We start from the raw sequence: 16,270 nt of genomic DNA, 5'->3' as shown, positions 1-16,270 counted from the left end.
ATGTCAGTGGCCTTCATACCAGACTGGATGAGGGGCAAGGTGGAAGTCAATCAAGAGACTATCAGGGCTCTGGTTGTAGCTCAGTGGTAGAGCATTTGCCTAGCATGTGTGAGGCACTGGGTTTGATTCTCAGCACCACATTTAAATAAATGAATAAAATAAAAGTCTATCAACATCTACAAAGTATTTCAAAAAGAGACTATCCAGTGGTGAGAATAATAAATAATGATAATAAAATATTAAATAAAATGATCTGGGCTGGGGTTGTGGCTCAGTGGCAGAGCACTTGCCTAGCACCTGTGAGGCACTGGGTTCAATTCTCAGCACCACATATAAATAAATAAAATAAAGGTCCATTGCCAATTAAAAATATTTTTTAAAAAGTTTAAAAATAAGTAAAATGATCCATGATACTGTGGAGTATCAGAACAAGGACTGAGCCAACCAATGCTTCTATTACCAGCATGGGTTACATAGAAATCACACTTATTTAACTACCATGACAGATGCTAGTCCAACCAGCACTTCAAAAGCAATCGAATAATCTTTCAGTTGTAAGGAGTAATTGAATGTAATCCATCTCCTATGAAATGGAGACAGAATCTTTACAAACTCAACTTTTGAAAACATGAATGAAATCTCTGTGGTTCTTTTTATAATATGAAAATATGAATAAAGCTACTTAACTGTATTCTCTGTTCTCTCCCTCTTTCTTCCTCTCTCTCTCTCTCTCTCTTTCTCTCTCTCTCTCTCTCTCTTTAATATTTTCAGTTGTAGATGGACACAATATCTTTATTTTGTTTATTTAGTTTTTTTTTTTTTTAAGGTGGTGCTGGGGATCGAACCCAGTGCCTCATACATGCTACACAAGCACCCTACCACTGAGGCACAACCCCAGCCCCTCTGTTCTCACTTAATTATTAATTTTAATAACCAATCAGATGCCCCAATAAGTTGACCCCAGGTTTCCCTGAAATGGAAGTGTATTTGGATAACAAATACATCAAGGACATTTTCAAGACTACTTATTTCAACCTAAGGAGGAAATTAGGCGTTGGAGGATCAGCAAGAATTGGTAACACTTCTGATTGAAACTTTGCCAAATGAATATGCTATCTGTGGGCTGCCTTCTAATTTGTAAATGTGGTGCCCTTGACTGCTCTTTTCTGTTTACTTTAAAATAAAATTTGTTTTCCCACAAAAAGCAGTATGATGGTATAGAAGTTTCCATGTAATAAGTATTCCTCAAAAACTATAAGGACTTAAAAACTGTAAGATATGTAACAATGATGCTATTATCACTGCCAACAAAATTAATAGTGATTCTTTATTAGAATCAACAGCATGTGATAATAAATGATGTGTAATTTTTTAAAATTATCACACAAAAAAGAATAGATGCCATTGAACATATGGAAAAAAAGAGTAAATACTATGCACAGTTAAAAGGAAAGAGGCATATCTATTTGTAATATGAAAAGATACCTAAGACATAATGTTGAGTGTAAAATGTCATTGAATAATAGGGATATTAAATCTCATTTAAAAAAATTTTAGATGTTGATGGGCCTTTATTTTATTCATTTATTTATATGTGGTGCTGAGAATCAAACCTAGTGCTTCACACATGCTAGGCAAGTACCCTACCACTGAGCTACAACCCCAGTTCCCCAAATCTCATTTTTTTCAAATATATTTTTTTAGTTGTAGATAGACACAATACCTTTATTTTATTTATTTATTATGTGGTGCTGAGAATTGAACCCAGTGCCTCACATGTGTTAGGCAAGCACTCTACCACTGAGCTATAACCACAGCCCCCAAATCTCATTTTTTTAATATAAAATTTATGGGCAGGTCAAACAGGAGCAGGGATATAGAGTTTCCTGTATTAAATATTTTGCAATTAGTGTACATTCCTGTATTGTTTGCATTAAAAGTACATTTTATTTTTACTTATTTGTTTTTTTTGGGGGGGGGTACTGGGGATTGAACCTAGGGGTACTTCACTACTGAGCTATATCCTTAGTCTTTTTTATTTTTTTAATTTTAAAACAGGATTTCACTAAGTTATTGAGGCTGGCCTTGAACTTGCAATCCTGCTGCCTCAGACTCCTGAGTTACTGTCAATACAGGCATATGTCACTGGCAAAAAGTATATTTTAGGGCTGGGGTTGTAGCTCAGTGGTAGAGCACTTGCCTAGCAAGTGTGAAGCACTGAGCTACACATCTGCAGCACCACATAAAAAAACTAAATAAGTGTGTCCATCTACAACTAAAAATACATATTTTTCTTTTTTTTTTTTGCAGTGCTAGGGATCGAACCCAGGGCCTTGTGCTTGCAAGGGAAGCACTCTACCAACGGAGCTATCTCCCCAGCCCTAAAAATACATATTTTTAAAAGTATATTTTAAATAGTTAAAGCAGAAGTGAACTTAGAAAGGTTATCAGTCTCAGTCCCAAATGAAACCCTTCCTTTCCCAGCACTGCAGATCATGAGATATCTTCTATGACCTCTTAGAAGAGGAAGATGAGGCCACCAGTCCTTAATCAGCCCCCAAATGATCCTGAAAGTACATCCTCAGTTACCAGGATGCCCTAAGGGATCAATAAAAACACCCACATAAACTGGATGTGACAGCAATTTAGGAGGCTGGGATTAGGAGGCAGGAGAATAGCAAGTTTGAAGCCAGCCTCAGCAACATGACCTGACCCTAAACAACTTAATGAGATCCTGTCTCAAATAAATAAATAAATAAATAAAGGTCTGGGGATGTAGCTCAGTGGTAATCCTCCACCCCATTCAATCCCCACTACCAAAAACAAAAACAAATCCACACATCTAACTGTTGGGAAGAGAAAAATCAAGAGAGGAAATTCACAGATTCTCCCATTTGAGGGTTTGGAATTCCAAGTCCAGGAATGACTTTAATATGCAGTCCTCCACCATGATGCAGACTTAACTCCAATCCCAAACCCAAAATAACACTTCTTATCAAATTGCTCGTATTTCCCTTTTCATTCTAAGGTCATTTTACCTATGAAAATGTTGAACTCCAGAAATGGAAAATGATCTGCCCAAGGTTCCACAGCAAGACGGAGGCAGAACCTGCCTTAAGAATCCTAATCAGTATTTGTCTTTTTATTCAGTGTACCAGATTGCCCTATTCAACCCAACATCTGCTTTCGTCACATTTAATCCTTTTTTTTTTTTTTTTTCTTATTACATTTTTTTGGTACCAGGGATTTAACCCAGGGGCACTTAAACATTGAGCCCCAGTTCCAGCCCTTTTTTATGTTTTATTTAGAGACAGCGTCTTGCTAAGTTGCTTAGGGCCTTGTTAAGTTGCTGAGGCTGGCTTTGAACTCTCACATTTAATCAGGACTGCGACCCCAGTCCTAACCCCACAATGGGCTCATGTGCATCTGGCCCCAGCAGTGGAAATGGCTTGTTTTCCTTGTGCTCCTCCTTGCCCCCTTCTCCCATTTTATCACCCAGAAACCTCCCTTTTAATCATGCTTCCTTCTTGGAAAGGGCAATCCTGGGTGGAAGATAAGGGACAGATTTGGTCCCCAGCCTGAAGTGGGGCTGCCTGGCTTTTTTCTGTATCATTGCAGAAATGATCATTACTGGGAAGGTTTTGGAACATGAATCAAAAGGGCCACCTCCCCTCTCCCACGGATGCGTTGCCAAAACAATCTCCTGAGTCTAGTCATGGAGGAGGATAACATGCCATGTGGCCATGATGCAAGAGCCTGAGATTGAGATGAAGACTTCAAGAAAGATCATAATTTGTGATGGGCAGGAATCAGTAAACTGGGACAACAGCAGCAGCTGAGTCCAAGGGTCAGTATCTGGGAGTAATTAGGAAAGTGTGGTGCCGACAGCTGTGTGTCTGGGAGTTGAACGTCATGGCCAAACCAGCTCCTGGGCTCCTCGTCTGCTTCAAGATTATGAAGCGCTGGCCCAGAACACAGAGGCAGCTGTTCTCTGGCAGAAGGCAGGGCCCCTGGGGGCCCAGGCTCAGCCTTCAGGATTCCCAGCAGTGTGACCTTAGGCCAGTCACTTAGGAAAGGAGGAAAGCAAACTAGCATTTGCAGAGCGATTTAATGCCCTTCCACATATGGCACCCTCACTACAGTTTAAGGAGGAAGGCAATGTCCACATTTTACAACCAGCAGCCCTGAAGGCAAATCTGTCCTGTGTTGCTGGGAAGTAGAAAGATAAATTAGGACCCAGAGGTTCTGAATTCAAGTGTGGGGTTTTTTCCTTGAGCTTTACCTTTCTTCTCTGTAAAATGATGAAAATAATATACCCGCTTTGGGGCTGGAGGGATAACTGAGAGGTAGAACCATATGCAAGGCCTTGGGTTTGGTCCCAGGCAATAATAATAATAATCCCACCTTACACATTAAGTGGCTCAGTCCCCCTTTCTAGAAACCTTGGTCTTCAAAAGTATGGCCACCTTTCTCCTGGGAACGTAGCCATCTTACTTTTGCCCTCCCACCCGCCAATGCAGGTTTGAGAGTCTAGGACCCAGGAGGTGACTTGAAGGGAGAGTAATTGACTGTTTTCTCCGCTAGCCCGCTTCCCAGGCTTTCCTCGCCTTCTACCGATTCTGTAGGGCCGGCTCCCTCTACTCCCGGATTTTGGCAGACCGGCTGACATCAGTGGGTGTTCCCAGGGAAAAGGAACTCTGAGCAGCCGGGCCCAGCTCCAGGCGCCCCTTCCCCCACCGCCCAACCCCCTGCCGTAGAGGCCCTCGGAGCTCCCAGCCCCCTCCCCCTTCTCCAGGTCGGGGAGGGCAGCTCGCCCCTCCTGTCCCGAAAGGGAGGGTGCAACAAGAATCTGCCGGGAGACCGGAGCGAGTCCTGGGCGCCACACGGCCGGGCTCAGGAAATGGATCCCCGTACTAGGGTTACGAGGGGAGCTGTCCAGCCCCGCAGGGTGAGCTGGAAAAGAGCGTGGCCAAAGCCGGCGAGGCGGAGGGAGCCGCGGGCGCCAGGCGCGGGTGCGGCAGCGACTCCCCCTCCAGCTCGCCGGCCCCGGGCGTCGCCCCCGCCCCCCACGTGGCCGCAGCCGTCCCAGCCCCTCCGAGGAAGCGGCGCGGCTTCCTGCGGCTGGGGCCGGGGATATAGGCGCCCCCACTCGGGCCCGGTTCAGCTCCACCGCCCCTCCTCGCCTCCTCGCCGCGCGATGGCTTCGCTCCGAGCGGAGCGCACCGGCGGCAGCCCGCGACTCCCCGAGACCCGCGCGGGGTGGCCGACAGCGCTCCGCCTCCTCCTCCTGCTGGGCGGTGAGCGCAGCGTCCCCGGGCCCGGGCGGGAGGCGCGGGAAGCCCAGGAGAGGAGGGGAGCTGGGTGGCTGAGGCCAGCACCGCCCTAGTACGGGTGCGGAGTGAGGTGCCCGGCAGCGCGGTCCTTCAGGTGGCCCCACCTCGGGGCGGGCGCATGCGAGCTGCTACCCACTTAGGGAAAGCTGGGGTACCAGCGGGGATCCCCGCAGAGAGGTCTTGGGAGGTCCTGGGCTGTCCAGAAGAGATGGGGCTTTGGGCCTGGATGTGAGTGGGAAGCAGCTGGTACCAGCCTGTCCCTTCCCGGCATTAAGACATCTCGTGGGAGGATGGATTATTCCTCTTTCTCTTTCAAGGTAACCCTGACTTCTCAGGGTCTTAGCCCCCAATTCCAAGCAGGCTCTACTGACCAGAACCCACCATTCCACTCTTCTCTCCCATTCTTCCACAGCTGTCCTGAAGCCCCAGGAGTCTCTGGCTCAACTTTTCCCACCCAGGACAGCCTGAAGGCGGAAGGTGGGTACCCAAGGGGTCTGAGGGCAAGAGGAGAGCCTGGTCAGTGGGGAGAGTCTCTTTCCAACAAGGCAGGCCCAATCTCAGTTGGTTGCCCTACTAAACTCCTCTCTTGGGATTCCTTGTGATCTTATTACCTCTCATCCCACAAAAAAACCCTCCCATCCAGACTTGAGCTAGCCCATCTCACAGGTGAGTAAGATTCAGGAAAAAGGTGTATGTGGAGGAGCTTGTCAGGCTGGGATAGGAAGTGCTGTGCACATGGAAGTCATTAAAAGATTCCAGTGCTGGGATTCTCCCCTCAGCCAAAAGTGTCTTGCTAGGGAAACTTTTGGAGGGGTTCCCATGGTTGAAGACAAGGTTAGAGCTCCTGTTGGAAAATACCTTGGCCAGGGGGTTTGAAGGGAGAGCCAGGGGTGTGATAATTGTGCAGCATCTGTATCCACAGGGAAGATGGTGGAAGATTATAAGACCAATGCCCTACTTTGCTGGAATGGTTATAAGATATATATGGACTCCATTGAAAAGGATTGGTGTGACTGGACCATGATTAGCAGGTAGGGAAGTGCTGGAGGGGGACTCGGGCTAGGGGTTTGGACCTTAAGTGAGTGGGAATACTCCTCCTACCTGGGCCCAACCCCTCCCTCACTCCAGTCCTCCACTGCCCTCAGGCCTTATAGCGACCTTCGAGATTGCTTGGAGCACGAGGCAGAGGAGTTTGGACTGGGCTTCCCCAATCCCTGGGCAGAGAGGATCATCTTTGAGACCCACCTGATCCACTTTGCCAACTGCTCCCTGGTGCAGCCCAGCTTCTCCGATCCCCCCGAGATGTGCTCTTGGCCATGATCATAGCCCCCATCTGCCTCATCCCCTTCCTCGTCACTCTTGTGGTATGGAGGAGTAAAGACAGTGAGACCCAGGCCTAGGGTGGCATGAGCTTTGAAACCATGTTACTCGTCTCCCCAGCTGCCACTGGGTCTCTCTCCTCCCCTCCCTACCCACTTCTCTCACTCTCACTCCCACTGCAAATCCTTGGATTGGTGGAAATGGAGGTGAGTCAGGGTCATGCCATAAGTTCTGTAATCTTCAAAATAAAACTTCTTTTTTTTTTGTACAATGTCCCCTACCCCATCCTAGTGGTGCCTGTGTCCTTCCCAGAGTCACTCCAATCCCACAGGCACTCAGCTCTGGGTAGGGGAGCGGGAAGACTCTAGACGACCTCACTATTCTGTTCACTTCACCTGCCCCCACCCTCACATGAAAGTCATACCCTATAGTCCTTCCTCCCCGGGAGGGGCCTTTCCTGCCCCTATCCAAACCCAGCTCCAGGAAACCAGCAGGAAGAGACTCCCTTCCGGTCTGGACAGCAGCTGGGAGCCTGTGATTGGGGATAGGTGGGGGGAGGGGCAAGGGTGGAATCTGCATGAAAGAAGGGAGGCTACCTGGAAGTCCTTACTTCTCCCTTTCTTCATGCCTCAGTTTACTTCCAGAACCTGAGAAACAGAAAACCTATCAAAGGGAATCTATCCCTAAGGACCTCAAGATTGAGGCTAAAGGCAGAGGGGTCTTTCTCCACTAGGCTTACCACTCCCCCCCCAGGTCATTGGCAAACATCCTACAGTGTCCCTGGACAGGGTGTGGCCTACAGACCTGGCCACACACTGCCCCCTGGTGTCCACTAAAGCCAACGACCAGAAGATGTTTTGTGAAGTGGAAAAAGCTCAAGGCAGGAGGAGCATTTGGACCCTGGGTTCAGAGAACTGTCATCTCTAGTAGCCACTGGTTTTTAGCTTGACTTTTTATCAGATTCCTGAGACATATCAATATGATATGCCACCTTAAGATACCTTCCTACTTTCTAGGGACTTACCTAGCCCTTCCATGCAACTCACCATTTCTGTTTTTGTTTGTTTTGGTACTGGGGGGGATTGAATCCAGAGCTACATCCCAAGTCCTTTAATTTATTTTGAGACAGGATCTCACTATATTCCTGAGGCTGGCCTCCAATTTGCCATCTTGCCTCAGTTTCCCCAGTCACTGGGATTACACTGACCTGGCTGACTCACCATTTCTTATATGAACAATGTTCCCTAGTCATTGAGGCCCAGTTCTCACTAGAGAATCCTCATCTCCAGCCCTCCCTTGGACTTACCTATCAGGTCACCAAAACAACTACAAACAATTTTGTTCTCCATGGAGACACTGTTTATTCCTGTGGCACACTTAGCCGCTTTAGAAACTTTCCTTCTTGTTGAAATATCTGCCTCCCTGAGTAATGCATGTCCATTTCCTGGTCACACTCTCTGTGCCATAGAGATGTACATCTTTGTTTCCTGGAAAAAACCTATTCTCAGAGACACACTTCTCTCAGAAAACACTTATGCCTATAGAGACACATCTGTTCCCTGAGACATTTGTTTTTAAAAAGAGTGTTTCTTTTTTAATACCTTTATTTTATTTATTTATTTTATATGATTGCTGAGGATTGAGCCTAATGCCTCACATGTTCTACACTGTGCTACAACCCCAGCACCCTAAGACTATTTGAGGTTTCAACTAAGATAAATATTTACTATATCTCTATGAATACAGCTGTCTTCCCAAGAATATATCTATTCCTTCTTGGCACATATTTGCTTTCACCAAATTTTTTTTTTTTTTTTTTTTTTTTTTGGTGCTGGGGATTGAACCCAGGGCCTTGTGCTTACAAGGCAAGCACTCTACCAACTGAGCTATCTCCCCAGCTCCTCACCAAATTTTATTGATCTATATCTGGGGGCTGTTGATATAAGGACACTGTGTGGTGTGGTATGTTGGAAAGAGGTTAGAGTCTTGGTGTCTGCCCTCAGCGACTTTTATCTAGGGGGAAATTTGACATATGTACAAATAAAAATTATGGAATGTGTGATGAGAGTCATATAAGCAATTCAACCCAAATTTTATTCAAGTGCAAAGGAAGGAGGGATCACATGTAGCCGAGACAATCACAGGTTGTGGTCACAGAAGGATGATTACTGAGTTGGGATATGACAAGACCTTAGATGGAGCACATTCTCCTAGGGAAGAGAGAAGATAGAAGATAAATTAGGAAAGTATTATATAATTCAAACTTGAAAAATGAAGACATGGATCAAAGGAGTCAGGGTAGGGAAATGAAAAGTAATTATAAAACACGTGGTTAAAAATGGGAGCAGGAGGGCTGGGGATATAGCTCAGTTGGTAGAGTGCCTTGCCTTGCAAGCACAAGGCCCTGGGTTCAATCCCCAGCACCGCAAAAAAGAAAAAAAAGGGGCTGAGGTTGTAGCTCAGTGGTAGAGCACTTGTCTTGCATGTGTGAGGCACTGGATTCGAGTCTCAGCACCACATATAAAGAAATAAAGGCCCATCACAACTAAAAAAGATCTTTAAAAAAAAAAAAAAAAAACATGGGAGCAGGGCTGGGGTTGTGGCTTGGTGGTTAGAGCGCTTGCCTTAGCAAGTATGAGGCACTGGGTTTGATCCTCAGCACCACATAAAAATAATAAATAATTTTAAAGGTTAAAAATAGGAAGCAAATCAGCAGACTTCGATATGAGGGAGTGAAGGAAAAAGAAGAAGTTAGGGGCACCTCAAACTTTGAACTTGAGATATTAGGACAATGATAATAGAAAAGGACCATTTGGAAGAGGAACTGGCCAGAAGAAAAGGTTGTACAATATGAGGCAACAGTGGAACAAGCTGTTATGTCCCACAAAGAATTAGAAATTCAGGTGCAGTGGGAAAAGGTTGGGTCTGGAAATAGAGGTTTGAGAGTCTTCAGCACAGAAAGGCACAAGAACCCACAGAAGGGATAAGAGCCCTAAGGGATAAGGTGTATTTGAAAAGAAGAAGGTTGAGGTTTGACACCAAGGAAATACCCACCTTTGAAGAATGAGTGAAAAATGGAAACAAAGATAAGATAGAAGAAGTATCACAGAATAGGTAAAAGTGTCAGGAGGTAAAAAAAAAATTGGTGGGTCTTTGAGGAAGCTGATAAATTAATTCATTCAACAAATATTTGTTGGATGCTCTATGGACCCTAAACTGTGCCTAATGATGGACTTGAGTAAAATAAGGTTAGAGATAGACAGGAAATTGAGGCGCAGGGTCAAGAGTATGCATATATTTATTTGCATATATTTAAATAGGATGGCCTAAGTATGTTTGTGGTCTAAAGGAGAGGAGTCAGGGGAAAAGGGAAAGAGATAAGATTTAAAGAGAAGTGCTCCTGAAAGAAATTGGAAAAATGAGGCAAGAAGACATGTCAAAGGGTTGCCCTGTAAAAGAAGGAGTAAAAGTGGAGAGGAATTTTGACGAATTTGATGAATCAAATATGGTGACAGGGAACGACTAAAGGGTTCACATGCCTGGCATCAAAGTCATAAAACAGGGGAAAAAAGAGGATGGGGATTGGGGGGGCCATGGAGTAATAATTCTGGTTTGGGAACTGACCAATAAGTAGGCAGGCAAGAGGACAGAACTGAGTAGGCTAGGCTGTGTAAGGAGTCAGATAAGATCAAAAGCGGGGGTTGAGGGGCTGGGGAGATAGCTCAGTCGGTAGAGTGCTTGCCTTGTAAGCACAAGGCCCTGGGTTCGATCCCCAGCACCTCCAAAAAAAAAAAAAAAAAAAAAAAAACAAAACAAAAGCGGGGGTTGGGGTTGTGGCTTAGTGGAAGAATGCTTGCCTAGCATGTGTGAGGCACTGGGTTTGATCCTCGGTACCACATATAAATAAATAAAATAAAGGTCCATCGACACTAAAAAAAAATTTAAAAAAGATCAAAAAGGATCTTGGGACTTGAGGTTGAGACTTGGGAGGGGTGAGCGAGATGGTAGCTCTGAGTCTTTGGAAGCAGAACAGTCTCTAGTGATACAACTTACAAAGTGTTCCTACTGGGAGCTACAGGAGACAGAGCAATGGTGGAATCAAAGACAGGAATCGAGGAGACTGTAGAATCGTGGGGAGTTTTAATTAGGTGGTAACTAACATGCATATTAATATTAAACGATGCGTAGTACCTGGAGACCTGCGTTCTACTAACAAACTGTGCAGGGTGGGGAACTCACTTCCCTTTTCTGACATTGAACCAGAAGACTTCCCATGGCTCTTTCAGCTTTAAAAGATAAAAAGTTTTTAAGGATAATAGCAGGGGACTGGCTGACGACAGCAAACTCTTTCATCGGGCCGCCAGCCTACTAAGAGGCGACCGGAACCTTTCTGCTGTGCCTCCTGCCCGGACGTGCTGAAGCGGATGCCGGAAGTCCCCTTTCTGGAGGTTCCGGGTTTCCTGGGTTACTACGATGGCGATGAGTTTCGAGTGGCCGTGGCAGTATCGCTTCCCGCCCTTCTTTACGTGAGGCTGGGACCCCGAGAAGCCCCGCTGTTTCCCTTCCCCTCCCCGGGGTCCTGGGCTCAGCCCTGGTGCATCACTTGGGGAGGGGGAGAAAGGACCCGGCCGCTATCATCCTTAGTCCCCCACTTTCTCCTCCAGACGCGCCCCCGGGCAAGTGCTGCCCCTCGCGTCCTCTAATTCTGCGCCCTACTCCCTTCACTCGGCAGGTTACAGCCGAACGTGGACACTCGGCAGAAGCAGCTGGCTGCCTGGTGCTCGCTGGTCCTGTCTTTCTGTCGCTTGCACAAACAGTCCAGCATGACGGTGATGGAAGCGCAGGAAAGCCCACTCTTCAACAACGTCAAGCTACAGCGTATCCTCCCTCAGGCTCTCCTTCAGCCCACACACATGCACTTCCACACTTTTCCACAACTCCGGACTTCACCTCCCTCTCACATTTTCCCACATTAGGTAGGTTTCTACCCAAACTGGACTTGGAAAACAGCGAGAGACTTCCATTTTAACTTCCAGGTGCAGTACCAAACCCTCTTGCCCTTGACAGTGATTAGTGCTGGAGTCTTAGAATCTCTGCCCTGAAGCCAAATGCCAAGCTTTTCAACCAGAGCCTATTTTGGCAATTGAAATCTCTGATCTTTGTGTGTGAGGCTCAAACTCGGTATTACCTTTAATAATTTTCTCCACCCACCCCATTTCTGGTAAGTGAGGGTCATTTGTTTTGACTGCCTGGTTAATCCCTAAAATATCTGTGGAGAGAGGGTGAAGAAAAATGAGAAGATAGAGGATGAGGAATGGTAGTACCTTTCATTTTCTAAAGCTCCTCTTTCTAATTGGAAGTTTCTTTTTTACCTTACTTCCTTTAATACCTAATTTGTGAGGTTCAATCCCCAGTACTTTAAAAAGAAAAAGTGTCAGAATCTTCAGGATGCCAATTTTTTTTTTTTTTGAGGCAAGCACTCTACCGACTGAGTTATATCCCCAGCCCCCAGCCCCAGCCTTTTATCTTTTTTTAAAATTTATTTTGAGACAGATCTCCCTAAATTATAAGCTGACCACAAACTTGCAGTTCTCCTGCTCAACCTCCTAAATTACTAGCTTATAGGTGTGTACCCAAATCCAGTTTTTATCTTGTGAATAAATTGGAAGCATGTTTGTGGGGAAGGGAAAGGAAGATGGTTCTTAGCATGGGACTGGCTCTGAGAATTATTATCCAATCCAATTCAAATGTATGCCTTTCCCTTAACCTTAAACCAGGGAAACTTCCTGTGGAATCAATCCAGATTGTATTAGAGGAACTAAGGAAGAAAGGTGGGTTCAAGTCCCCAGATTTCTTATTTTTCTTCTTAGTTGGGTTTTCCTGAGGGTAGATTAGGATGTATCTTTTCCCTCTAATAACTTTTCTCTCCCCTGCCTGGAAGCCCAGAGCTTTCTATACAGTAGACAGCCCAGTTCCTGACTTTCCCCCCTCATTTGTGTACAAAATCGAAGTGTCTGAGGTAGGCTAAGAAGAATGGGTGCCTTGTAGATGGTAAAATATTATTCTAAAAGCAGTCTCTTCCCCAACCCACCCTAGTATTCCTTGTCCCTCTTTTAGAGCATGATGCTTTCATAAGTCTGTTTTTACAGGGAATCTCGAGTGGTTGGATAAGAACAAGTCTAGCTTCCTGATCATGTGGCGGAGGCCAGAAGAATGGGGGAAACTCATTTATCAGTGGGTGAGACCATCCTGTTGTCAACTACTAAGCAGTGACCCATGGCAAAGGAAAATTTTACCTGCGCCCAAGCAGATAACCTGGTATTCCCAGATCCAGACTTGGCAAAGTCGGGAGGGGACAGAGAGAGGAAGCGTAGGCCTTCCATGCAAATACCCTCAATGACAATTTCTCTGGCCACATAGAACCTCCCTTTCTTTGCCTGTAGGAGGCCAGAGGGTACATGAGGCCTTGTTTAGAGAATGCAATACTGGGAACCATGAGTGCTATTGTTGGCTGGAGCCTCTGGCCACAGGAGATAAATGGGGAAAGGAAGGGGGGAAGAAAAAGAATCTGAGGCCCTTCCCCCATGCACTCTTATGGCACTGTCCACATGAATGAGACTTTCTGAAGGAGTGTGGGGGTAGGGACAGAATAATTTCTCTCCCAGATTCCTAGCCACCACCAACCCCAAATATTCCCAAGGGAGAAAGGAGGGGAGGAAGCATCAACAACCTAAATATAACAAACACACACCACCCATTCCTGAAACAGGAAAACAACCAGAGTGAGAGGTCACTCTTCAGGCACGTGAAGGCCTGTGGTTTAGTGGTTCTAAATGTGTGTGTACACATATAAATATAGCACCTGTAGGGCTTGTGGGTTTTGGATCACTCTGCAGAGGTGACCATCAGCTCTGGATTGGGAATAAGTACCATTCATGGATGAAAGCAGTAGAGCTGGTGAGTTTACTTTCTCCCAGGAGACTCTTGATTCTTATTTAACATCATTTTCTGTGTCCACAGGTTTCCAGGAGTGGCCAAAATAACTCTGTATTCACCCTGTATGAACTGACCAATGGGGAAGACACAGAGGATGAGGGTAAATGCCTTTTCCTTCTTCCAGTTTTGTCATCAGAAACCTCCTCTCTCCAATTCTTTGACACTCAGACTTCACATTTCTATGCCTTTGAATTCCATAATACAGAAGTTCTTAGCCCACATCCAAAGATTCCATGCAAAAACCCCTAGTTTTGTTTGTGAGGGTATACGTGCTCTTTTTTGAGAGGGGGAGGTTCTAAGGATTGAACCCAGGGGCACTTAACCATTGAACCATATCCTTAGCCCTTTTTTTATATTTTATTTAGAGACAGTGTCTCACAGATTTGCTTAGGGCCTTGCTAAATTGCTGAGGCTGGCTTTACACTTGTGATACTTCTGCCTCAGCCTCCAAAACTGCTGGGATTACAGGCATGTGCCACTGTGCTGGGCTATATTTTCATTTTTCTAGTAATAAAGTTCACATTACAAGATCTCAAGGGCGTGTGTGACCCATGAAAAGTTAAGAATTACTACTGTAGATGCCAGCTGAGGAGCCAGCATGGGGGATTAAGCCCGAAATCTTATTCCTTGCTGACTCAGGCTCTCTTTCACCCTTTATTCTTTTAGAGGGCTCAAGATCTGTGGGTGTCAGCTAAAGGAATTGGGCCAAAACCCCCAGCCCCACCCCCATCCCGTTTAAATACTTTGGGTTTTGGCCAGGCAAGGATTTGTATACTCTTTGATTTTTATATAGCGTAAACACTTTCTTAGCACTTTTCTCTCTGACTCCTTATCCTGATCCCCAGGATCACCAAACATTCCAGTCTTTACTGGGACAACAGGGGATGCCTCCCTTTCTGTTAGTTCCTGGATGCATTGGCAGAGTTTACTACTCTTGGCCGTTCCACTGCCCTACAGGCCTCTGCTTGCTACTCCCACCATCACCCCATGACTTCAGTGCTGTAGCCTGGCCCAGTCCATCATTCAGGCTGAGGAAAGCTAGAGGCTTCTTCTGAATGCAGTTTTCCTGACTTGAGCTGTGCCCCTGCAGGAGGTGAGGTGAGCAAGCCTGTCAGGGCTTGCCTGCTGCCTCTCACATCTCCCTGCAATATCTTGCCATATCTCGATACTCAGCTGGCTTTTGGCTCCTAACTCTGTCCCTTTCAACTACGAATGATACCAGTGCTGGACTTCAACAGTCTCCTAGCTAGGGCCAGTGGCTGTACTTTTTTGTGTTAAGACAGGCCCTAATTTGTACAAATGTGCAGTTAGGGTCAGTGTCCAGTGACAAGGGCCCTGACCTCCGCCCCCTTCTTTGTGACCCAAAAGCAGATGGTGTCACTTATGTGTATTAGACACTGTTGGGGGGCAAGGGGTAGGAGGGCTGTGGGGGCTGAGGTTACAGGAGAACCAGGGAGGGGGAAATAAGCCTGAACTCACTTTATGCTGAGTCAGGCTTTCTTCCTCCCTTACTCTTAAGGAGTGCCCAGTAAATGTGGGTGGCAGCCATAGCAGTGTAGATGGCATATGCATACCCTGGCTCTGGAAGGTTTCAGCTTCCAGCTTGACTGCTCTCCTCAGTCCAAGAAACTGAGCATCCCTAATTGCCCATCTCTTCCTGTCCAGAGTTCCATGGGCTGGATGAGGCAACCCTACTTCGGGCTCTGCAGGCTCTACAGCAGGAGCACAAGGCTGAGATCATCACTGTCAGCGATGGCCGAGGTGTCAAGTTCTTCTAGAAGAGATTTTTCTGTTTACTTGTTACCTCCCACCCTTCCAGGGCTTTCAAAAAGAGACAAACTTAGTATCCCCACAGACTGGATCTGTGACTCCACTAGGCTTAAAAGGGCTCCACTCCTGAAGGCTGAGCCCCAGGGATGAGTATCCTGCTACCCCATGTATGTCTGTCCCTGGGATAGGTTGAGTCCAAGGTGCTGGGGAGAAAAGATGTGCTTCTTTGTGCCCTACCTCCTCTCCCATCCTAGACTTTCCCTGAGCCAGGATCTGTAAACCTGACACTTTACATGTGTCAACACAAGTAAATACATACACATATGCACCTGCACAAGTTTCTGTCTCACCTTCCCACTCTCACTGTTGTTGCCTCCCTTCTCAGGCTGATGCTGGGTTCTTCCTAGGGAATGGGGGAAGCCCTGGCTGCAGGCAGCCTTCCAGACAATATGAAGATAGGAGGCTCCAGAAAGGGCCTGACTGTGAGATGCAGGTCTGACACCAGTTTATGATATTAAAATCTTAAATCCCACTGCCTGCATGTTAAGTTACTGCTGAAATGGGGTTGGAGAGAGCTGTGAGGTGTTCCACCTGAGTGAGTTCCAGCCCAGAGGAGAAGGCCAATGGACTTCATAAAGGAAAAAGGGCCTTTGGGCCCAGCATTCTCCAGTGAGCTTGTGGTTTTACATCTGCTGGGTGGGCTGTTTGGAGGAGTGCTGATGGAACACAGCTTAAGGACAGACTGCTTGATCTCTGAATTGGAGTGACATGATGGCTCCCCCTTCCCTTACCATCTCTGGCATGAAAATCCTGAACTACTCTGAAGCCCCTCCCTCCATCCATCTGTTCTG

At 46.3% G+C, this 16,270-nt stretch overlaps 2 protein-coding genes and 1 pseudogene across 3 annotated transcripts; all 3 read left to right on the top strand.

Annotated features, from left to right (window-relative positions):
• Nucleotides 1-544, top strand: LOC124979153 (SS18-like protein 2; annotated as a pseudogene).
• Nucleotides 545-4,856: 4,312 nt separating this feature from the next.
• Ramp2 (receptor activity modifying protein 2) lies at nt 4,857-6,926 on the top strand. The gene is given in 6 exon segments (XM_047546708.1): nt 4,857-5,297; nt 5,746-5,775; nt 5,778-5,810; nt 6,256-6,364; nt 6,479-6,630; nt 6,633-6,926. Coding segments are annotated over 6 exon segments (822 nt in total). The 5' UTR covers nt 4,857-4,900; the 3' UTR covers nt 6,734-6,926.
• A 3,658-nt stretch (nt 6,927-10,584) lies between these two features.
• On the top strand, nt 10,585-15,965 carry Vps25 (vacuolar protein sorting 25 homolog). 2 transcript variants are annotated; one of them, XM_047546710.1, is made up of 6 exons: nt 10,585-11,179; nt 11,386-11,531; nt 12,431-12,484; nt 12,803-12,891; nt 13,674-13,749; nt 14,607-14,761. In XM_047546710.1, the coding sequence occupies exons 1-6, from the start codon at nt 11,127-11,129 to the stop codon at nt 14,702-14,704; spliced, it is 516 nt and encodes a 171-aa protein (XP_047402666.1). In that variant the 5' UTR covers nt 10,585-11,126; the 3' UTR covers nt 14,705-14,761. The 2 variants fall into 2 exon arrangements, with proteins under 2 accessions (XP_047402666.1, XP_047402665.1); XM_047546709.1 differs by lacking the exon at nt 14,607-14,761 and adding an exon at nt 15,315-15,965 and having other exon boundaries at nt 10,618-11,179.
• The last annotated feature ends 305 nt before the right edge of the window (nt 15,966-16,270 follow it).

This window comes from Sciurus carolinensis, chromosome 3, assembly GCF_902686445.1.
Source record: "Sciurus carolinensis chromosome 3, mSciCar1.2, whole genome shotgun sequence".
Classification (NCBI taxonomy): Eukaryota; Metazoa; Chordata; class Mammalia; order Rodentia; family Sciuridae; genus Sciurus; species Sciurus carolinensis.
Note: the sequence above shows the minus strand (reverse complement) of the source record. Positions and strands in the feature narration are given on the sequence as shown.

Bases quoted from the DNA above. Each gene is read 5' to 3' on its own strand.
- Vps25 (XM_047546709.1), top strand. From the start codon at position 11,127: ATGGCGATGAGTTTCGAGTGGCCGTGGCAGTATCGCTTCCCGCCCTTC. The intron at 11,180-11,385 runs GTGAGGCTGGGA...TTCACTCGGCAG, and splicing joins CGCTTCCCGCCCTTCTTTAC to GTTACAGCCGAACGTGGACA. The intron at 13,750-15,314 runs GTAAATGCCTTT...CTTCCTGTCCAG, and splicing joins GGAAGACACAGAGGATGAGG to AGTTCCATGGGCTGGATGAG.